A 23,293-nucleotide genomic window follows, 5' to 3' on the forward strand; every position below is an offset into this window, starting at 1 on the left:
ACGTGGATTTGAAATAGCATATACTGAGTGAAGTACAGCAACGTTTTAATGTGACACTAACACACTGTGGCAGCGAGCCATGTAAATAGAGTCCTTGGATGGCAGGTTGGCTTCTATGAAGGTCTGGGCTGTGCACACCACCTTCAATAGTTTCTTACGGTCCTGGGCAGAGCAGTTGCCATACCAGGCCGTTATGCACCCGGACAGTATGCTTTCAATAGTGCATCTGTAGAAGTTGGTGAGGGACCTTATGGACACGCCAAATTTCCTGAGCTGCCTGAAGAAGTGGTGTTGTGGTGCCGCCTTGACATTCGTATGTACGTGTGAAGCCCAGGACAGGTGGTCGGTTATCATCACTCCAAGGAACTTGATGCTCTTCACCCTCTCAACCTCTGTTCCGTTGATGTAGATGGGGGCATATTCTTCTCCGTTCTTTCTGAAATCCGTGATAAATTCTTTAGTTTTGCCAATGTTGAGAGACAGATTGTTTTCATTGCACCACGTCACCAAACCCTCTATCTCCCTTCTGCATTTTGACTCGTCATTGTTAGATATACATCCCACTACGGTGGTGTCATCAACGAACTTGTAGATTGTGTTTGTTTGGAATTTGGCAACACAGTCATAGGTGTAAAGGGAGTACAGTAAGGGGCTGTGGATGCATCCTAGCGGGGGGGCTCCAGTGTTGAGTGTTATTGTGGAGGAGGTGCAGTAGGCTATGGGTCAGAAAGCTGAGGATCCAATTGCAGAGGGCGGAGCAGAGACCAAGATCACGCAGTTTTGAGATCAATCTGGAGGGGATAATGGTGTTGAAGACAGACCTGTAGTCAACGAGCAGGAGCCTGACATAGGTGTCTTTTGTTGTTCAGATGTTCCAGGGATGAGTGTAGGGCTAGTGATATGGCATCCTCTGTGGACCTGTTATGTCGGTAGGCAAACAAGGGATCGAGGGAGACTGGAGTTGACGTGGGCCGTGACCAGTGTCTTGAAGCGCTCGTTATTGAAGCCAGAGCTATTGGGCAGTAGTTATTAAGGCACACTGCACGTGTTGTCTTGGGTATGAGGATGATGGAGCCCCAACATTGCAGATGTGGTCCCGTGGCCCTTCGTGATCATGGTGACATCCTGTGTTAGTGCCAGGCTTGCATGGGTCAGGGTATATAAGGCTACTACACCACTGCTCCTTGGAGGAGATTGGGTCTCTGGCAAGAGACTGGAGGACTTCTGAAAACTCTTGGCAGTGAGTCGTAAAGCACCCAAGTATGACAAGCTGCATCTTACATACACTCGCAGTGCATGGTGGCTCCCCCTTGCTTCCCTTTGAAGTGACCCTGGAGAGGTATTTAGGGACAGTGACAACCTGGTCCACTGCTGCTGTGAGATTGTGGTGCTAATGATAATCTACACGATTGTGCTGACACTAAGCATCCAGGATTGCCTCTCCATTAGATGGAGCATTGCACTCGCTTACCAAAGTATGGCAGAGGCTATGGTGTGAATAGATTCCTGCATCGCCTGTCCTTGTCTGCTGAAGTCCTCAGGCAGCTCGGCCTTTCCAAATCCAACAGGTGAATGTTAGTCCCTACCGGTCAAGCCTCTGTATGGGATGGAATTCTTAAAGTCATCATTGGACTACCAGTTGCCTCAGCTGTCACTGTCTTCCTGATGTGCAACTACATGAGTGCAATGCTCACCAGATTGAGACTCTGGATCTGTGCTTGGTGCATAGTTGAAGCAGTTAGCTGTACCACTGCATTCTCATGCGTTTTGGACTGTTGTCCTCCGAAGTGTCAGGTAGAACAGATGCGTCCCTGCAGCAGTCAACCCTTACTGGAGTGATGATGTTAAAGGCATTTGTAGGTGCAACAGACTGCCATGATAACCAGAGATGAAGGGTAAATGCAATCCTTCACACTTCTCGCTCGCGCTCTCTCTGTGTATGTTAGCAAGAGTAGGAATAGGAGGATTTGACAGATGAATGCGTGGTTTCAGAGCTGGTGCAAGGGGCAGGGATTCAGATTCTTGGATCATTGGGATCTCTTCTCAGGGAGAGGTCTCCTATATAAGAGGAACGGGGGATCAGTATCCTGGTGGGGAGATTTGCTAGCGCCACACAGGAGGGTTTAAGTTAATCTGGCAGGAGGGAGATGAAAAAGAAGGTTGAGAACAGTACAGAGGTTAATGAGAACAAGTTAAATACTAAAGGCAATGTTAGTAATCCTAGTACTATACAGGGCAAGCAAGAGCGTGGCAAGAAGCAAGGGTAGTCTTGGTTAAACTGCATTTATTTCAATGCAAGAGGCCTGAGGAGTAAGGCACATGATCTCAGGGCATGGTTGGGTACATGAGACTGGGATATTAAAGCTGTTACAGAAACATGGCTGGGGGAGGGACAGGATTGGGCAGCTCAATGTTCCGGGGTACAATTGCAATACAAAGGATGAGAGAGGAGGGGGAGTTGCGTTTTTTTTAGGGAGAACATTATAGCAGTTCCGAGAGAGGGCATTCTTAAGGGTTTGTCCATTGAGTCTATATGGATAGAACTGAGAAAGGGGGAGATCACTTTGACGGCATTTTACTACAGAACCCTCAATAGCCAGCGGGACATTGAGGAGCATATATGTAAGGAGATTGCAGATAGCTGCAAAAATAATAGGGTTGTAATATAGTGGATAATAATAGTGGATTTTAACTTTCCTAACATCATCTGGGACTGCTGTAGTGTTAAGGGCTTGGATGGAGAGAAATTTAAGTGTGTTAGGAAGAATTTTTTCAGGCAGTATGTAGAGGGGCCCTACTAGAGAATGGGCAAAACCTGACCACCTCTTGGGAAGTAAGGCGGGGCAAGTTATGGATGTGTTAGTGGGGGACCATTTTGGGACCAGTGACTATAATTCCATTAATTTTAAGCTATGGAAAAAGATAGGTCTGGTCCACAAGTTAAAGTTCTAATTTGGGGCAAGGCCAATTTTGATGGTCTTTAAGCAGGATCTTTTAAATCTAAGAAGGTTTACTAGACTAATACCTAGAATGGGTGAGTTGTCTTGGGGAGAAAGATACAAGCCTAGCCCATCTAATCTACCGGAATTTAGAAGACCAAGAAGCAACTTGATTGAAATGCATAAGATCTTGAAGGATCTTGATGGAGTGGATGTGGAAAGGATCCTATGTCTCTTGAAAGAATCGAGAACTAGATTTCAGACACAAATGAGGATTTTTTTTTTGTCAGAGGATTGAGAGATTTTGAATCTCTTCCTCAATAGGTGCTGGCAGCAGGTTCCTTTGAATATATTTTAAAAGCAGGTTCCTGCTCCTAACTTATGTTTGTCTGTTGAATTTGTATATCAGAACCCTTGTGTCACTTGTCTTTTTATTATTAATGAGGACAATTGTTATGTCTGTATTTGTAATTTACTCCTCAAACCTGTCGATTCTCAGCATTAAATGCCACAATTTTATTAAGCAATTTTTATGCAATAATGAAAGGATTCAATTTGAAACCAGATAGCATGAAGCAGGGATTTATCAAAAGGATGCTTCAAAAATGAAACTCTCATAGTTTACTAAGGCTAACAGGCCTTCAGTTATTTATTTTTAATTTTATTTTTCTATTTCACTTTATAAAGCTTGATTTCAATGTGCATTGCTGTTCCATGAAACTTCAGTATTAGCCACAGAATTTTTAGATGTTCACGTAGTCAACTTTCTGTTACAGAGTGTTCTGATCACATGGACAAAAGGTTTCAAAGCAAGTGGAGTGGAGGGTTCAGATGTGGTGAAGCTACTTCGCAAGGCTATTGACAAGAGAGGGGTACGTTTAAGAGTGAATAAGATCAGATAAACTATTGTGTCCTTATTGTGATTTGCTATTTCCAACACTTGTTGCATTGATCTGGATGTTGAAGCACGAATTTTAAGAAACACGTAATGACAGGATCAATATATTCATTGAATGATGTAACTGCTCATTATTCTATCCATGCATTACTTTTTTGCAGTAAAATTCAATGGACACATATCATGTTCTGATCCCTGGGCAACTCTTTAACTGTGGCCCTAGAAGCTTTTTAATTGTGAGTGTGCCATAGAATCACAATGATTACAGTAAAGAAAGGGATCAGTTAGCATTTGTCTTTGCTGGCTCTCCAAAGAAGCAGTTCACCCTGTGCCACTCCCTCAGCATCTCATTACAACCTTGCACTTTCTTTCTTTTCAGCTAAATTCAGATCCTTCATGAAAGCCTCAGTCAGAACTGTCTCCATCATGTTTTCAGACAGTCCATCCTAGATCGTAACTCTGAGGAATGTTTCTTGGATCACCATTATCTTTGTCAGTTGCCTTAAATTTGTGCCCTTTCATTTTTGGTCCTTTCACCAATGGCAACAGTTTCCCTTTCTCTTCTGTCCATAACCTTCGTGGTTTTGAATGCCTCTGTCAAATCTCCTGTCAATCTTTTCCAAGGGGAACAGTCCAGAATTCTCTAGTTTGTCAATGTAACTAAAGTTTTGCATACCTGGTACCATTCCTATGAACTTTTTCTGCATCCCCTCTAATGGTGCCTCATCATTTCCAAAATATAGCGGTCGGAACTGGACATAATGTTCCAATTAAAGCCAAATCAGTTTACAACTTTATGCAAGTTTTAACATAGCTTCCTCGCTTTTGCATTCTGTCGACCTATTAATGAAGCCTAGGATAGTGTATGCTTTGTTAACCAGCTCTCAACCTGCTGATGCACCTTCAGTGACTTATGCACATGCACACCTAGATCAGTATGCTCCCATCAACCTGTCAGTGCTCCTCACACTTCTCAACACTTCTAAGCTTTGTATCGTCTCCACATTTGCAGGTTGTTCTCTCTACAACAATGATTCAGGTCATTAATGTAGAAAGAACAGGATTTCTAACAGAGCACCTGGGGAGCTCAACTCACTCCACAACAAACCTTCCTCAGTTCAAAAAAATCCATTAACCATTGCACTCTGCTTCCTGCCACTGGGGGGAAAAAAAAATCACTCAACCAATTTCATGTCAATGTTGTTACCATTTCTTTTATGCTATCTCTTTTATCTAATGGTGCACATAAATCTGTTGTATGGCATTGTATCAAATGCCTTTTGGAAGTCCATGTACACCACACCAATAGCTTTACCTTCCCACCCCTTTCTGTTGCTTCAACAAAAAGCACACAATTTGCCTGTAATGGACAGTGTGTCCGTAATTAACATCCACTTTCCTAAGTAGCTTTTAATTTTGACCCATATTATTGCTTGAGGAAGTTTCCCTACTGCCATAGTTAAACTGACTGGGCTTTAATCACTTTGTTTATCTTTGTACCCTTTCTTTTTAAAAAAAAAAAGGTGTAATACATAGAATTCTTCAGTCTTCCTGCGCCATTAATGAGTCCAAATTATGGACAATGCCTCCACAACTTTCCCTCTCACCTCTGTTTCCTTAGATGCATTTCATCTGGTCGTGGTACCATATCAACTTTTAAGTATAGGCAACTTCTCCGATAGCACCATCTCATCAGTTTAAACCCTTCAAGTGTCTTGGCCTGAGCAGCAAATGTTTGATTAAGACAGATGTAAGGAATTTATTTAATACGTCAGTTCTGCATTCTTCCTCCAATAAATAAATCTCATTTTAGTCCCTTATCAGCCCTTGTAGTCTTCTTGCTGGCTTTTTACTGTCTACGTGCTTGTAAAAGACTTTTGAATTTTATTTTGTTAGCTGCCAGTTGCTTCTGATACTTTGTCTTTATTGCTCCCTTTTTTTTTGTCAATTCCCCTCTGAACTTCGTGTTCAATCTGTTTTCAGTAGTGTTGTCCATTTCACTCCGGAGTGTGTTAATAACCAAACTGACAGCCAAGTTAATTTTGGCAGTCTTCCAGTATTGTGCAGTTGAGCATACTGGAAGTTGCATATATTAATACACAGAGCCCTGTTCTTTGCAAAAGAAAGAAAGCATACACATTGCATTGTGTTTCACCAAAATAGTTGATAGCCACTCTTTGTTGGTACAAACTCGGTGGGCTGAGGGGCCTATTCTGTGCTGTATGGTTCTGTGATTCCCGAGAGCAATGCCTTGCCTGGTTTAAATTTGTATAAAGCTTAGAAGTTAACTGTTAATCATCGTCTAATTAATACATATACTTCATGGCAACACACCTACCAATCAGCACTCATTTCTAATACGGTGTGAAATGTTGTTCCCCTTTTGGGTGATATTCCTATGATTGTTGTGGTGAGGGCAAGATGAAACACTTAGGCAAAATGTGTCTTTTTCCATCAATACTCAAATTTTTGGCTATATTAACACAGGATTAGAGTAGGAATGTAAGGAAGTGGTACTAAATCTTAGTTTGTCCAATGGACATTCTTTACCTATGTTTTGAGTGTTGCTAGATTATGATTGGGAGCAGGATGCTGAATGGGTTTTAGTCACTGGGATATTGGAGCGGCTTCTCCTGGCTGGGATCCATGTAGGTCAGGGGAGGAAGGGTATTTTACTCCAATCCTCTATCGGGGAGCTGTGGAACCTTTACTGCTGGTGCATTCTCATGAGTGAGTCATAGACACAGTTTATTTTGCTTCATTTCAATGCAGAAGGCAACAGCATCACTTTTTAAAGAATCTCTGGCTGGGTAACACAATTAACTTCATCTTAGCCCAAGACATTTTGGGAATATGCATAGGGTTGGATGAGATTTCCTACAATAAGAATGATTCATTTGGAGGGGCAGATGAAGGAGACTGATCAAATGATTTAAGAATAAATGGACTGGATGACCTCCTTTTGCTCTGTCATGGGCAATCAGGAAATATGTTTTCATTCAGAGGCTCCCTTTGTTGTATAGAGACCACTATTCTGAGCTCATTTAGATCTAGTCCGGACCTTGGGCTACGTGCCCAATGTTTGTGAAGCCTCAGAGATTTACCCTGGGAGTACGAGAAACTGTTAGATCCATGCAAACTTCAAATCCATAAGTTGAGGGCCAATGCCATATTAATCTCCGCTATGTTCAATTTATCCATAAATTATTTATTTTCCTGAACTGTCTATGGCTAAGAGTTGCTTTCTTTCTTAAGGACTATGATGTGGACATTATGGCTGTGGTGAATGACACTGTTGGCACCATGATGACCTGTGGATTTGATGACCAGCGCTGTGAAGTTGGTCTTATTATAGGTAACAACTTTTTATTTAATAACTGTCAATTGTAACTGTCAAACTCTTTGCCCAATGTGTGATAAATACTGGAAAATCCAAGGTTCAGTTCCTAGGTTGAGCTCCACTACTTAAGATACAAAAGCCATGAACTGATGTCATGCAGTTGTGAGATAATATTAGCAGTGAGGCTTGGGGATCCCACACTTCCCAGCTACAGAAATGTGGCTGGTGATTGGTGAAGGCAACATAAATCTTTTTGTTTTCGCTTCCTTGAGAGGTAGCAGTTGCCACACCACCGCCCCCACCACCCAACTGATCGCGAGGCAATCACCAGACCTGATCATATTAATTTTCACCCCTCCCTCCCTCCCACCAACCCCCATCACAGATCATGACAGAATGCACTCAATTCCTGACCAAATTGGAATTCCTCCAAATTAGGGATGTGAGGAATCCATCCACCCTCTTCCCCAGTCCCAAGCACATGGGAAATCTATTCCCTAACCTCCCACTGAACCCCAGGCATGAGCAAGTGCTCTTCTTCTCTGGTCAGCAACACCCTTTCACCCTGGAACCCTTTCTTCCCACGGAGTGCAAAAGACCCTTCTCAAATGTCTCCAGTTTTGTTTACCTGCTACCAAATCTCTGCTGCTATCTGTCAGTTGCTGAAATTGTTCTTTATCAGAGGCCTAATCTCCAAGTCACCTTGAGCCTTATGTGTTTTACCCTCTACCAAGCTAGTGTGTACCCTTGCCGCTACTGATCAGGGCTCCCGCAGAGAGAATGATGACGTGTTAGCTGTTGGAAGTCAGCCTGTCGTTTGTACCCCATCCAGAGTCAGCGTTGGGAGGGGAACAGAAACTTGAAATTTTGTTTTAAAAAATTTGCTTCTGAACTGATGGAATACTTATCTTTGGATTGATGTGCAGGTACCGGCACTAATGCTTGTTACATGGAAGAGCTGAGACATATAGACTTGATGGAAGGTGACGAAGGACGGATGTGCATAAACATTGAGTGGGGAGGTTTTGGAGATGATGGGTCACTTGAATCTATCAGAACAGAATTTGATCGAGAAATAGACCGTGGTTCCCTCAATCCAGGAAAGCAATTGTGAGTTCACATTTTGTTGTTTTATTAACAGAATAGCTGCTTTTTCAAGGTGGCACTTCTACTAAATGGTAGAAACGTATCTCCAACTTATTAGTTGCCTGACCACTTGGTACTGTCATTCACCAAATAGGTGATTAGGCATCATGTTATTGAGTGAAAGTTGGCCCCATTCTTTGAAGGCAGTGCTTCATTTTTGGTAATCCTGAGAAAAGTGCTGTAGAAAATTTCAGGCTCTATCTTAGCAGAAATTCCTAGCTGGAGTTATACATTGAAAGCTGCTGCACTTCGCCCTTGAGCAAGTTGGAACGCTGACCATTTTAATGCTGAGGTTGATTTTAGTTTGATGTTTGCCAGTACCTCCGATTTCAGGTGCTGAATACTACAAGCACAAAATTTAAATTATTTGAAAGCTTATGATTATTGCAAGGCCAGAGGATTTATATATTTTACTGATGCCCAACCAGAAAAGAATTGATACTTAGTTAGTAGAAAATGAAACTAATGAGCTTATATCTATATAAATTAATTGTGCAGGTTTGAGAAAATGATCAGTGGAATGTATATGGGAGAACTTGTGAGGCTCATTCTTGTCAAGATGGCCAAGGAAGGACTGATCTTTGAAGGAAACATTACGCCAGAACTGCTTACCAAAGGCAAATTGGAAACAAAGCATGTATCTGCCATTGAGAAGTAAGTAACACTTGGAGCTGTACTAATTCCATAACACAGCATTTTCTTGCACAGTCTTTGCTTCAGTCTCAAATAGTGTGGATAGCATGTCATTTTTATCCTTTCCACTTCCTTCTGAATATTACTTGTCTACAGCTCCACAGGAATTGATGCTGTTTCACTTCACGGGGAGTTTCCTTTGGCATAAGGCTGATAACTTGACTGAGATCAGTATTCCGAGTATTCTAAGTAGTATTCTGAGATCAGGCAGCTATTGGAGCCTTGTAAATTAGGCAATCACATTTCAAGTGATACGTGTTTGCATTCTGGTGAATGCCAGATGGATGAGGTTCGTACAGAAAGATTGAGCTCTGACCTTTTGAGAACGATCCCCTAGATGTAATTTTTTTAAAAATTCACTCGTTGCATGTGAGTGTTGCTGGCTGGCCAGTATTTATCACTTGTCCTTAGTTACCCTTTAGAAGGCGGTGGTGAGCTGCCTTCTTGAACCACTGCAATCTAAGTGTACTACTGATGAATGCTCATGGACTTTTCAGAGATGAATTGAATTAAATGCAGTTTATTTCATAAAATATGGTAAGGTACATTCCAACTGATTTAATCCAAAATTACTTGCCAATTTTCACAACTCTTGCATCCAAAGTGATTTGGTTGCAAAAAAATTAACTAATCATTTATATGCTTTTGAACATAATTTTAGTTTAACAATTTAAAGTTTTAAATCGTGAATAATGGAGGCATTTTGAGAAACTGGTCAGCACCCTGGAAGTAAATACAGTTTTAAAAGATTGGAGTGGGTTGCATTTATAATCATAGAATCATACGATACAGGAGGCTTTGACCCATTGAATCCGTAACATCAAAAACATACCACCACCTACACTAGATCCATTTTCCCACTTTAGGCCCATAGCCCTGAATATTATGACATTTCAAGTGCTCATCCAGGAGGTTTTTTCTCTTTAAGGTTGTGAGGCTTCTCACCTCCAACTACCTTCCCAGTCAGAGCATTCCAGACCCCCACCATCCTCTGGGTGAAAACGTTTTTCTTCAAATCCTCTCTGAGCCTCTTGCTGTTCATCTAAAACTTGTGCTCCCTTGTTATTGACCCTTCGACTAAGCAGAACAGCTGCTTTCAATTCACCCTGTTCGTGCCCCTCATAATCTTGTACACCTCTATCAGGATCCCTCCTCAATCTTCTCTGCTCCAAAGAAAACAACCTGAGCTAAACTGCTGAGCTTATCCAGCCTCTCTTCGTAGCTGAAACGCTCCATTCCAGGCAACATCTTGGTGAATCTCCTTTGCACCCCTTCCAGCGCAATAATATCCTTCCTATAGTGTGATGGCCAGAAGTGCACACAGTACTACAGATTTTTTGTATTGTTACCAGAGGCAGGCAGTTCAGTTTGGATTTTGAGAGGAAAAGGTAGCTGGAAGGTTGCTGCAGCTTGTAAGTCATGGATGAAATTGCCAGTGGTCCTCTCTGAACAGAATTTGCTTGAATAATTAGCTTGAGAAGAGCTGTACAGAATCTGTGGGTGCAGAATAGAATAAAGAAGTCTATGTACTTTTAAGGCCAGACTAAACTGCTGAGGAGTCCACAGTCATGAGGTTTTTAAAGAAAATTGGAGGATTCCTTGATTGAAAGTTAATGGAAGGACCCCCATATAACTTGTACCTTGAGGAATAACTGGAATGGTGAAGAAAATTTAAGTACGTTCTGGAGGACAGTTTCCAAGGAAATGTGAATGAACCTTCAAGATTTCGTAAGATGAGAGAACCCTGTCAGGAGGAAGTAAAGCTTAGCTTACAAAGTCGTGTTATAAATTAGTGTTAAGTCATTTATGTTGCTTTCGTAGAATCCCTACAGGCCAAACAGCCTATCGAGTCCACACTGACCCTATTCCTGTAACTCTGCACTTCCCATGGCTAATCCACCTAGCTTACACATCCCTGGACACAATGGGCAATTTAACATGGCCAATCAACCTAACCTGCACATCTTTGGACTGTGGGAGGAAACCAGAGCACCCAGCAGAAACAGCGAGAATGTACAAGCGCCACAGACGGTCACCCGAGGATGGAATTGAACCTGGGTCCTTGGTGCTGTGAGGAAGCAGTGCTAACCACTGAGCCACTGTTCTTTGGTAATTTTTGCTTGAAAAAGTGTAATTTTGAGGCTGCTCAGGTGGTTAATTGCTGCAATTTCAAATCTTTTCTAAAGGTCCACAAAAGGTCCTTAACAGATTGGTAACAAAACTGAAGTCTCTTGGCATATCTTTGAATCCTTAAACTTGGATAAGATTGAAGCTAACGAGATTATTAGGCAAACTTTATTATACATAAAAGAAGAGGTAACAATTATCCAAAGAGATAGCATGAACTGCATATGAGAGTCTGCCAGAGTCCAGATGAAGGATGTAAATCCAAAACATCGACTTTCCTGCTCTGATGCTGCCTGACCTGCTGTGTTCCTCCAGCTCCACACTATTGACTGTAACAATTATCCAAAATTAGATTAATAGAATTATTTTAAGAATTAACTTGGAGATAAAAGCAGGGTTAAGGTCAGTTAAGTAGAAGCTAGAATATTTGTTGCCATTGTATTGCATTTGGAATTAGAAGGAAGAAAGGTTAAGCCAGGTAAAATATAAACCAAAAACAGAAATTGCTGGAAATGCTCAGCAGGTCTGGCAGCATCTCTGAAGAAAAATCAGAGTTAACGTTTTGGATCTGGTGACACTTCGTCAGAACATTTTTTTGGGGAAATTCTGAGGAAGGAACACCGGACCCGAAACGTTAACTGTGGTTTTTTTTTTTTTCTTCACAAATACTGCCAGACCCGCTGAACATTTTCAGCATCTTCTGTTTTCGTTCCTGATTTACAGCATCTGCAGTTCTTTTGGGTTTTTATAAAATATAGATCAAGTTGTCTAGGATTCCGATGCAGATGAAGCAGTATGAACTTGAAGAAAAAGAGAAGCAAGAGAACTGAAATTTCAAACTAGAAAGAGGAAAAGAAGTAAAAACTGGAAACAAAAGGAGAAGTTGCTGGAAAAGCTTAGCAGGTCTGGCAGCATCTGTGAAGAGCAATCAGAGTTAACATTTTGGGTTTGGTGACTCTTCCTCATAACCCCAGGCCACCCGTGCTAGGGATGTTTAAAGCCAGAAAATGGACCTTAAAGTCCACAGTCATGAGCTCTTTAAAGAAAACTGAAGGAAGGATCCCCACAAAATTTATACCTAGAGGAATAATCCACATTCTAAGGAGAATTAAATGACATACCTGAAGGGCTGTGGTACATTTTCTGAGTTGGTCCCAGGAGAAGTGAATAAACTTTTAAGATTTCATAAGCGGTGAGAATTCTTGGGGTGGAGGTAATGTTGACAGCTCTAGCCAGGATTTAACAATTCTATGACCTTTGTTTGTTTTACAGAAGCAAAGGTGGTTTGCTGAAAGCCAAGGAAATTCTGACACGCCTGGGCCTGGAGCCATCAGATGAGGATTGCATTGCTGTGCAGCATGTTTGTACAATTGTTTCTTTCCGTTCAGCCAATCTGTGTGCTGCTGCCCTTGGAGCCATCCTGACCCGACTTCGTGATAATAAAGGAGTGCCAAGACTCCGCACCACAGTGGGAATGGATGGATCACTCTACAAGATGCATCCACAGTAAGTCATTGCCATCAATTGCCTTACTTAATTTTAAAATAGACCATCAAATTAAACTGCACAGTCTGCTTTCAAGAATGACCAGCTGACAATTTAAAGGAATGAAAAGCCAGCTGCTTTCCAACTACTGAATTTAACACCCAGCTCTGTGCGCATGTAGGTAGGACAATTTTATTTGAGAGAGTGAATCAGTCCTACACGTTTGTTGAATTATTGTATAAATACTTGATTGAAAATCAGATTTATGTTTTACATCTTTCCTCCAAAGTGTGTAATTATGCTGGCTATAATTCCAGGGGAAGGTTTCAAATTTTGGTCTAGGACGAGGTGCCGTGGGTCTTAGAAACGGGAATAGGCCATTTGGCCCCTCAGGCCTACTGCATCACTCAGTATGATCATGGCTCATCTGGTAGTGTTCTCATCTCCACTTTCCTGTCTGCACTTCAGAATCCTGTAATGTCCTCTAATTTTAGTATCTCCCACATGGTTTAATAAAATCTCTTCTCATTCTTCTAAATGCCAATTGACGTAACCGTTCAACTTTTTTTGTAAGATAAGCCTTTACGTCCCAGAAATAAATTGAGTGAAGCTTCCTTGAATTACTTCTAAAACAGTTATCCTTTTTCAAATTAGGAGACCAAAACTGCACACAATACCAGACGTGGTATCAACAGTACCCTGTATTGCTGCAATAAAACTTCCATAGTTTTATATTCCCTTCCTCTTGTAAAAAGCATCAACATTATATTTACCTTCCTTAATCACTTGTTGTATCTGCACATTCTCTCTGTGATTCATGTACCAGATAACACAGATCCCTGTACCACCAATTCTGCAATCTCTCTCCTTTTTAAACAGTGGACTTCTGTTCTATACACACAATATTCTGGCATACTAAAAGAGCTCTTGCAAATCACTGCAGCAACTGAATTTGCTGGGATGTATCCGGAGGGCTGATGTCTCCGTGCATATCAAGTTTCTAGATGTGGTGACTCCACAGCTTAAGATGTGCACACAGACAGAATGGCTGATTGCTGAACAATCCAGGAGCAACAGGTTACTCGTGTAGCAGTCCCCTCAGTGCATCATGTTCAATTATTAGTGAGAATGATGGTTCCTCTCAAGTGCAGCCAGGGCCACTTGGCACTATCTCTGGTTCAGCTATATTAGAAGGCAGGGGAAGATATGTGGACGACACTTCTGTAATTATGAAAAGAACAGAAGTTGAGACCACCCATTGACTCATCAACACCATACTCGCAGGGATCAAATTTACAAGAGAAGAGATGGTGGAAAGAAAAGAACAATGACTTCACTACAAAAGTATACAGGAAATCCACACATACTGACCAGGTCTTAAACTATCACAGCAACCACCCCAACTCTCAAGAAAAGCGGCATTAGGACCCTGTTCAAAAGGGTCACTACCCACTGCAGCACACCTGATCTGCAGAAGGAAGAAGAACACCTCTACAAGGTCTTTACCAGGAATGGATACCCCCACAGCTTCATCCACAGATGTCTGGCCAACAGGCACACAACCAAGACAAACTAAAACCCCCCGAAACAATAGCCACCATACCATATATAAAAAAAACCTCAGAACTGACAGCGAGACTACTCGGACCGCTAGGAATCATGACAGCACACAAACCAGCAGCCACACTAAGACAGCAACTGATCAGGGTTAAAGACCCAATAGATACCATGGACAGGACGAATGTGGTTTACAAGATACCATGCGGAGGCTGCACGAAACACTACGTGGAACAAACAGGCAGACAACTAGCAACCCGCATCTAAGAACACTAGCTAGCAACTAAACAACACGACCAGATGTCCTTGGTTTCAATACACACAGATGAGAAAAACCACACTTTCAACAAGGACAACACTACTATCATTGGACAAGCCAAACAGAGGACAGCCAGGTTGTCTTGGGTTGGCATTCATCCATGGACTCCATCAACAAACACATTGTATTAGACCCAATATACTAACCATTACAACACAATCGAAACCAGCACCTACTGGAAGCAGCAAAAACCAGATTGTATAAATCAAACTGGTGCAAGACGACAGCGCTTTTCACAGACAACAAGGTGCAGGGCTGGCTGAACACCGCAGGCCAAGCAGCATCATAGGAGCAGAAAGGCTGACGTTTCGGGCCTAGACCCTTCATCAGAAAAGCACAGGAGGTTCCACAGCACTGAGGACGTCGCCTAGTAAGGTGACAAAACGTTTGCTATCAAACCTCCCAGCTCGGCAAACACACCAACGTCTATGAAAAGCAATAATGATGAGCGTTTCATAGTTAGGACTATAGACATTCATATCTGAAACAGTGGACCTAAATCTAAAATGGTATCTTAGTTGCTATGGTACTATGGTCAGGCGATGTGATGGAAGGTGGACAGCCAAAGGTAATTGTTAATATTAATGTAACAACATTGAGCATAACATTTAAAGAGTAGGAGTAGAGAATTTGGCCCATCATTCTTGCTCCACCTTTCCACAAGATCCTAGTTGATTTGATTATTCAGCCTTAATTTCATCTGCTTACCTGTTCCTCCATAATCCATCACTCCCATGCAGATCAAAAATGAGCCTAACTCCGCCTTCAGTATATTTAATAACTCTGTTTCCACTGCTTCCTGACAGCATAGGGGTGGCGCGGTGGCTCAGTGGTTAGCATTGCTGCCTCAGCTCCAGGGACCCAAGTTCGATTCCACACTTGGGCGACCTTCTGTGTGGAATTTGCACATTTTCAGTGTCTGCGTGGGTTTTCTCTGGGAGCTCTGGTTTTCTCGCACAGTCCAAAGATGTGTAGGCTAGGTGGATTAACAATGGAAAATGCAGGTTTACAGGGATAGGGTAGGGATATGGGTCTGGATGGGATGGTCTCTGGAGGGTCAGTGTGGAGTAAATGGCCTACTTCCACACTGTAGGGACTCTGTGTGGTTCATATTTGAGATTTCGTTAGAGGAAAAATGCTCACAGTACCTACCCTGTCAAGTCCCCTCGTAATCTCTAAATAAGATCACTTCTCATTCCTTTGAATTTTAATAAATAGGACATTTCATCCCACAAATAAACAAAGTGAACATTCTGGGAACTGCCTCCAGTGCAAGTGTATATCTCCTTTAAAAAGGAGATCAAAACTATACACAGTACTCTAATATGTATTCTCACCTGTACAGTTAAAGTAAGAATTCTCCTTTTTCATATTCCATCCCTCTTGTGTTTCAGGCCAACACGTGCCTTCCTAATAATTACTTGCTTCACATGCATGTTAACTCTTATTAATGTAGAAGGACACCCAGACCCCTCAATACGACAACATTGTGCAACGTCTCCCCAGGGGGAGGCATGGTGACTGAGTGGTTAGTACTGTTACCTCACAGCACCTGAGGACCAGGTTGAATTCCAGCCTTGGGCGACGGTCTTTGTGGAGTTTGCACATTCTCCCTATGTCTGCGTGCGTTTCTGCCAGGTGCTCGGGTTTCCCCCCCACAGTCCAAACGTGTGTTTTAGGTGGATTGGCCATGCTAAATTACCCATCGTGTCCAGGGATGTGCAGGCTAGGTGGGTTAGCCATGGCAAATGCAGGGTTACAGGGGTAGAGTAGGGGCGTGGATATGGAAGGGATGTTTGTTGGAGGGTTGGTGTGGATTCAGTTGATGGGGTGGGGGGTGCGAATGGCCTGTTTCCACATGGTAGGGTTTCTATGATTCTGGTTTTCCAATCTTCCAACCCAAGTACACAACATTACATTTTCCCATGTTATACTCCGTCTGGTGGAGTTGCAGATAGTGAGGAGGATTGTCAGAATACAGCAGGATACAGATCAGTTGGAGGCATGGGCAGAAAAATGGAGATGGAGTTTAATCTGGACAAATGTGAGAGAATGCATTTTGGAAGGTCAAGTACAAGTGGAAATTATGCAATGAATGGCAGAACCCTTAAGATTATTGATATGCAGAGAGTTCTGGGTGTGCAGGTCCACAGATCACTGAAGGTGGCAGTGCAGGTAGGTAAGGTTGTAAAAAAGGCTTATGGCAAGCTTGCTTTCGTTGGAAGGGCATTGAGTATAAGGATAGACAAGTTATGCTGCAGCTTTATAGAACTTTTATTAGGCCACACTTGGAATATTGTGTTCAGTTCTGGTCACCACACACTCAGAAGGATGTGGATGCTTTGGAGAGGGCATAGAAAAGGTTTACCAGGATGTTGCCTGTTACGGGGGATTTTAGCTATGAAGAAAGTTTGGATAGACTGGATTTGTTTTCAAGGGAACACAGGAGGTTGAGCAACGACCTAATAGAACTTTATAAGATTGTGAATGGCATGGATCGGGTGGAAAGTGAGGCTTTTTCCCAGTGTGGAGGGTTCAATTACTAGGGGACACAGGTTCAGAGTGGGGGGGGGGGGGGGGGGGGGGGGAGTTTAAAAGAGATGTGCGAGGCACATTTTTTGCACAAAAAGGTGGTGAGTGCCTGGAACGTGTTGCCAGAGGAGATAATGGAAGCAAACACAATAGCAGCAGTCAAGAAGTACTTGGATGAGTACATGAATAGGAAGGGAATAGATGGATACGAATCCTGTAAGTGAAGACAGTGTCAATATGGAAGGGCAAAATGTGTCAGCATAGGCTTGGAGGGCTGAAGGGTCTGTTCCTGTGCTGTATTGTTCTTATTGCAAAGAACAAAGTTTTGCCCAGTCAAGCTATCTACATCCATTTGATTTGGTGTTTGTTGTCACGTACCCAAGTACGGTGGAAAGTTTTTTTATTTTTATGATCTGCCTGTACTGCACACTATATAACATAAAAGGACATACAGATTGCAGGTTGTTTAGACAGCACGAGGCATACCAGGTTACAGCTGCACAGCAAGTTGAACATTAGATTTGAAATTAGAGATGTCTATTCAGCAGTCTTATAACAGCAAGGAAGAAGCTGTTCTTGAACCTGTTTAAGCTTCTGTATCTTCTGCTTGACTGAAGAGGTTACAAGAGTGGTATTTGCAAGACAGTGTCCTCCTCCGTATTCTTGTATAATCGTATTTGGCTTCAAGACAGTCTATCCTTTTTAAACAAGTTATTGTTAAGGTTCTAGCACTGATCCTGTGGTACTCCACTTTTTACAGCTTATAGACCATTTATCTGCATCCTCAGTTTCCTGTTAGTTAAATAATCTTTCCATCCTAATATATTGACCCCAACTATATGAATTCTTAGATTGTGCAGTAAATTTTTGTGGCGTCTTTTTGGGTTTACAAATTTACAATATCTACTGGTTTCCATACATCTATGTAAATCCTTAATAAACTCAAATATATTTGTCAACCACTTTCTCTTTCACTGTCAAATGTGGATTACGACTTCATAGAATCGTAGAATCCCTACAGTGTGGAAACAGGCCGTTCGGCCCAACAAGCCCACACCGACCCTCGGAGCATCCCACCCAGACCCATACCCCTATAACCCACCTAATCTACACATCCCTGAACGCTATGGGCAATTTAGCATGGCTGTGGGAGGAAACTAGAGCACCCGGAGGAAACCCACGCAGACATGGGGAGGATGTGCAAACTCCACACAGACAATCGCCCGAGGGTTGAATCGAACCCAGGTCCCTGGCGCTGTGAGGCTGCAGTGCTAACCACTGAGCCACCATGCCGCCCCATTCTTGTTCTTTGCTCATGACAGGGAGCTATTTGGCAAGGCAGCAAACACACCAGCATCTCAGTCTGCATCAGCATCATTCTCTTGTTGCCAGCACTTTGAGGTCCTAATCTGTTTACACTCTAGTTGAACCTTTTTGGTTATATCATCCTCTATGAAACAGACTTGAGCTGTCCTTTCCCCTTGGCTTGACTACAGCTCACTTGTGTCTGGTGAGTTATCACATCCTCTCCTCTACACTAAACTTTAACACAGGTACAGTGCCAGAATCTGAGGAGCTGCCTCAAAAAGTCAGACCAAGTCTTGGGGCCTCTTCTTAAGAACTGTTTCCTTTTTCTCCTCTACTGAATGTACTGTGGCTGGGCACTTAGCAGTTCCTCATTACCTAAAAGCTAAGGAGGGTTGGGATAAGGAGTGGAAAACAAGGCTTTCATGGTAATTATTTACAGCTTGCATATTATGCCATGCAGCAGGATTGTGGGTGTGTCGTAGTGAAGTAAAATCATCTGGCAATTAACAAATATGCAAGTACCAAAGGGTTAACCAGTACTGTTTCACCTCAGTGATACGTAATGGATTGACCCAACATCCCAGTGTCACTGCATGCCGCAACTGTCATAGTTGAGTTATGATGCATGACAGGCATGGTGAAGGTGCATGGAACCTATGGGAACTGGGTGTGAGATCACTAGCATTGGAGTATGTATAAGGGAAGGGTGGTGAAGTGTCTGGATGTTAGATATGGAACTTGATTGCCAGGGATTAATGATGGCGGCATGGTGATTGAGTAGCATGAGATTTTGGTTTGGTGCTAGAAGATGTATTTGCTGTGAAATCATTAAACACCTTGTAATGCTGCTGCTAAGTCCTCAAGGCTATATTCTGGGAATTAACCACTTTCTGTAACTTCTCGCATTCCCTTTTGAGGGTGCTGTTGGCAGCTTTCTGACTGGAAAATAAGGCCGCACCTCTATCCAATCTACTACTGCATCCATGAACCCAAGTGCTGTCTTCCCGGTCCTGAATTTAACAGTAGTCTCCTCTGATTCAATGCAACTTTACTTTATAAGGGCCAGAGCTCCTTTAAGAGGGGCACACTGTCTGTCTGTGACTTGTACTCATTAAATTCTGCTCAGTGCCTAGTTGAACTGACAGGCAAACAGCAACTTATACTGCACTGAAACCAACACTGCAACAGGGAAATGACACAACAACTGCTGCCTACCTCCACATCACCAGCTAGGGCACAAAACACAACTTTATACCCAAAAAAAGGTTATTAAAGCTTATTAGATGCTTAAGATATGAACTAGTGCTCTGCATAAAATTCTATTTTACAGAAGATATGAGCAAACTTAGGCCTGAGCTAAAGTGTAATAAACAGATTGATCCATCAGGTTAGAGGATAGGACTTATACCAAAAATCATAATACCCAAAACTTCAACTTTCTTCAATTGGTCATTGATCCCAATAAGTTTTTTTTTATATAACCAGTCAACATTTTAAATGGACTAGATGTTTTCTGTCATCTTACTCGAGATTTTAGTTGCAGTATCTTTGATAATTGTAGATCACTAAAATTTAAGGCCTAATTTTGCTTTATTTAACCAAGTGAGAAAGCAATAAGTGAAGGAGTCAAAAACCCCATAATTTGAATGTTAAACAGTGAATTTTCCTTGTGTTCCACCTCACTGTAAGGGATGATTCATTCTGAGCGCTGCACCCTCAAATTCCAAACGATCTGGGATTTAATCAGCTCCATACCTTTAAATATCCTGAAAGCAGTTTACAGGGCTTCTCAGATTTGAATTGTTGTTGGCCACTTTGGAAAGTAACCACTTGACTCTCATGCACAAATGAATAAAACATCGTCCCTGTTCTGAAGTAGCTGAATCCCTCCCTCGCACTGAAGAGAACCAACATAACTTACATTTGTATCAAATTAAGCTCACAAAGGTTCTGGGTGTTCTGTGCAAGAGGGAGACTCCTTATAAGTTAACAAATAGTACAGTTTTTTTCAGCGAATTAATCCTATCAGTTGTGTTTCTGTTCTTTGGGAAACATTGATACAAAAGTATATAACGACATCAGTAAGCAGGGCAAATCTTTGTGGGTTACACAAGTATAATCTCTCAAACTGATCAGAGTTCTGAACAATTAGTAGCAAGAGCACTGGGTGATCATAGCCACCCTGACAGAAATCAGCTAAAGCAGCAGGAGTTCAATCTGGGATTTGTATTTTACAGCTGGTTGCCCAACTGAGACACAGGACAGCTGTAAGTGTTTTTCTTATGTTCATGTTTGTTAAAATTATGATGGTAACATTCCTTTGTGTGCAGAAGGATTCTTAGTTGATCTCTTTCTGATCTCTTTTACAGATTTGCCAGGCGCCTCCAGAAAACAGTGAGACGCCTGGTTCCCGACTGTGAGGTCCGATTTCTCCTTTCGGAAAGTGGCAGTGGAAAAGGTGCTGCCATGGTTACTGCAGTGGCCGCAAGGCTTGCTTCACAACGCAAAGAAATAGATGAAACACTGGCTTCATTCACACTCACGCAAGAACAACTGTTTGAGGTGAAGAAGAGAATGAGAACAGAGATGGAGCTTGGTTTAAAGAAGAAATCTCATGAGACTGCAACAGTGAAAATGTTGCCAACCTTTGTTCGTAGCACCCCAGATGGGACAGGTACTCAAGTTATAACTAAAATTTTAGTCTGTGTACTTACTATTGACTAATATTCCAACAGCCGATATGTATTTATCCAGGCCTAACAGAGTAAAACACCCCAAGACACTCTAAATGAGAGTCATAAAGCAGTATTTGATATAAATGAGAGCCGTAAAGCACTACATATTAGATAAGCTTAGAAAAAGATGTAGGTTTTAAGAAACCGATTTTAAACGAAGAGATTTAGGGAGGAAATTCTGGAGTTTAGGGTTTGGCAGTTTAAGGCATGGCCAACAATTGTGGAGGGATTTAATTTTCAGACTTTTGAAACTTTCAAAGTAAGATTTGGTATGCATATAAACCAGTCCATTAAGATATCAGGCTAGATGGATAAAGTGGTTAAGACGTTTTGAGGTATACTTGCTGTTATTAGTCAAGACATAGTTTGAGAGCAGAGCGGTAATTGCTGGAACTATATAAAACATTGTTTGGCCACAGCTAGAGTAATTGTGCGGTTCTGAAATCCACATTTTGGAGGGGTGTGACAGCATTGGAGCGGGTGCAGGGGAGATTTACCCAGGATATTCAGGGCTTCAGTTATGAAAAGAAATTGGACAGACTGGAGTAGTTGTCCCTACACTAGAGGAAATTAAGAGGGGGCATGATTGAGATAGATATAATAATGAGGGTTATAGATGGGGTAGACAGAAAGAAACTTTCCCCTTGATGGAGACATCATTGACCGGAGCATAGATATAAGGCAAGGAACAGAAGGTTTAGAAGAGAGGTGAGGAAGATCTTTTTCACTGATGACTGATGGGCACCTGGAACTCTCTGCCTGTTAAGTGTGGTAGAGGCAGAAACCCTTAACTTTTAAGAGGTATTTAGATGTGCATTTATGATGCCAAGGCAAACAAGGCGATGGGCCCAGTGCTGGAAAATGGGATTAGAATAAATAGGTATCAGAGATAGTAGGAACTGTAGATGCTGGAGAATCTGAGATAACACGGTGTAGAGCTGGATGAACACAGCAGGCCAAGCAGCATCTTCAGAAGAAGGGTCTAGGCCCAAAACGTCAGCCTTCCTGCTCCTCTGATGCTGCTTGGCCTGCTGTGTTCATCCAGCTCTATACCTTGTTATCTCATGGTAATCTGAAAGCCCTTTTTCTGTGCTGTAGATCTCAATGTCTCTGAAACGAGCACAGATATTTCCAAGGTTGTGTTGTTGGAGAGAAAAAATAGGGAGGAATGAAGCCATGGAAGGATTTAAAAACAGGAATAATAATCTTAAAATAGAGGCATTGTTGAACTGGGAGTCAGCGTAAGTCAAGGAAAGTGGGTGAGCAGGATTTAGTGAGAATTAGAACGCAGGCAAACAGAGGTTTGCTTGACCTCTGGGTTCCAAAGGGTGGGATGTGGGAAACCAGCCAGGAGTATGTCGGAACAGTCAAGTTTAGAGATTGTGACGGTACAGAAGACGGTTTTAACAGCAGGTGCAATGTGGCAGCAATGTAGTCAGGTGATCTTTGAGACATGGAAATAGTTGGTCATAGGTGACGTAAAAGTTTGGTTGGAAGCTCATCTTGGATGAAATGAGACAGACTGGTTCAGCCTCAGACATTAAACAGGGTGAGAGAGAGAATCGTAGGCTGGGGATTGAATTTTGTCACAGGGATCAAAAACATCTAGTTCAATTCTGGATGTCAGAAAATTATTCTGGAAGTTTAAAGAGTAATTGAGAGGTGGTGGTGTCAGCTTGTGTGGATGATAACAGCACGTAAATGAGAAATAGAGCTCCAAGGATAGAACCATGAGGGACATCAGAGGTATTGGAATGGGGGAGAAACCACTTAACCAGTTGCATCCTCTTAAGGTATTCTTGGGTCACATCCAAAGAGGTGCCATATCTCTCCAAAGAAAAACTAAGTTTAAAGCCAGTCTTCCCAGACCTACTTCAGATTTTACAGACCTGGGCTCTCAAAATCCAACTTGAGTTGAGGCACCTGATGACTTGAATGCCTGGCTGCCACTGTGACCCTAATATGCATGAGAAAAAGTCAACAGGCATTTAGAAACGTTTGAGTTTAATAAAGAGAACCAATATGGATTTGTAGAAGGGCAATCGTGCTTTACTAATTACATGTTTGGTAAAGTTACAGAGAAGGTTGATGGAGAGTGTGTGGTGGGATATAGATTTTTAAGAATGTAAGCTTATTTTCAAAAACTACACATTGATAATAGAGATAACAAGGTATGGAGCTGGATGAACACAGCAGGCCAAGCAGCATCAGAGG

At 42.1% G+C, this 23,293-nt stretch overlaps 1 protein-coding gene across 3 annotated transcripts in view; it reads left to right on the top strand.

Moving 5' to 3' along the window:
- Positions 1–23,293, top strand: part of LOC109912598 (hexokinase-1) — a 240,029-nt gene that overhangs the window by 182,957 nt on the left and 33,779 nt on the right. For 2 of the 3 annotated variants that reach the window (XM_048608742.1, XM_020512029.2), the window contains exons 5-10: positions 3,716–3,811; positions 7,093–7,192; positions 8,104–8,287; positions 8,822–8,977; positions 12,416–12,649; positions 20,714–21,018. In XM_048608742.1, coding sequence (XP_048464699.1) covers positions 3,716–3,811; positions 7,093–7,192; positions 8,104–8,287; positions 8,822–8,977; positions 12,416–12,649; positions 20,714–21,018 — 1,075 coding nt within the window. The remainder of the gene's footprint in view (positions 1–3,715; positions 3,812–7,092; positions 7,193–8,103; positions 8,288–8,821; positions 8,978–12,415; positions 12,650–20,713; positions 21,019–23,293) is intronic. The other variant, XM_048608741.1, reaches the window with a different exon arrangement.

The sequence above is a fragment of the Rhincodon typus genome, chromosome 20 (genome assembly GCF_021869965.1).
Source record: "Rhincodon typus isolate 14 chromosome 20, sRhiTyp1.1, whole genome shotgun sequence".
In the NCBI taxonomy this organism is placed as follows: domain Eukaryota; kingdom Metazoa; phylum Chordata; class Chondrichthyes; order Orectolobiformes; family Rhincodontidae; genus Rhincodon; species Rhincodon typus.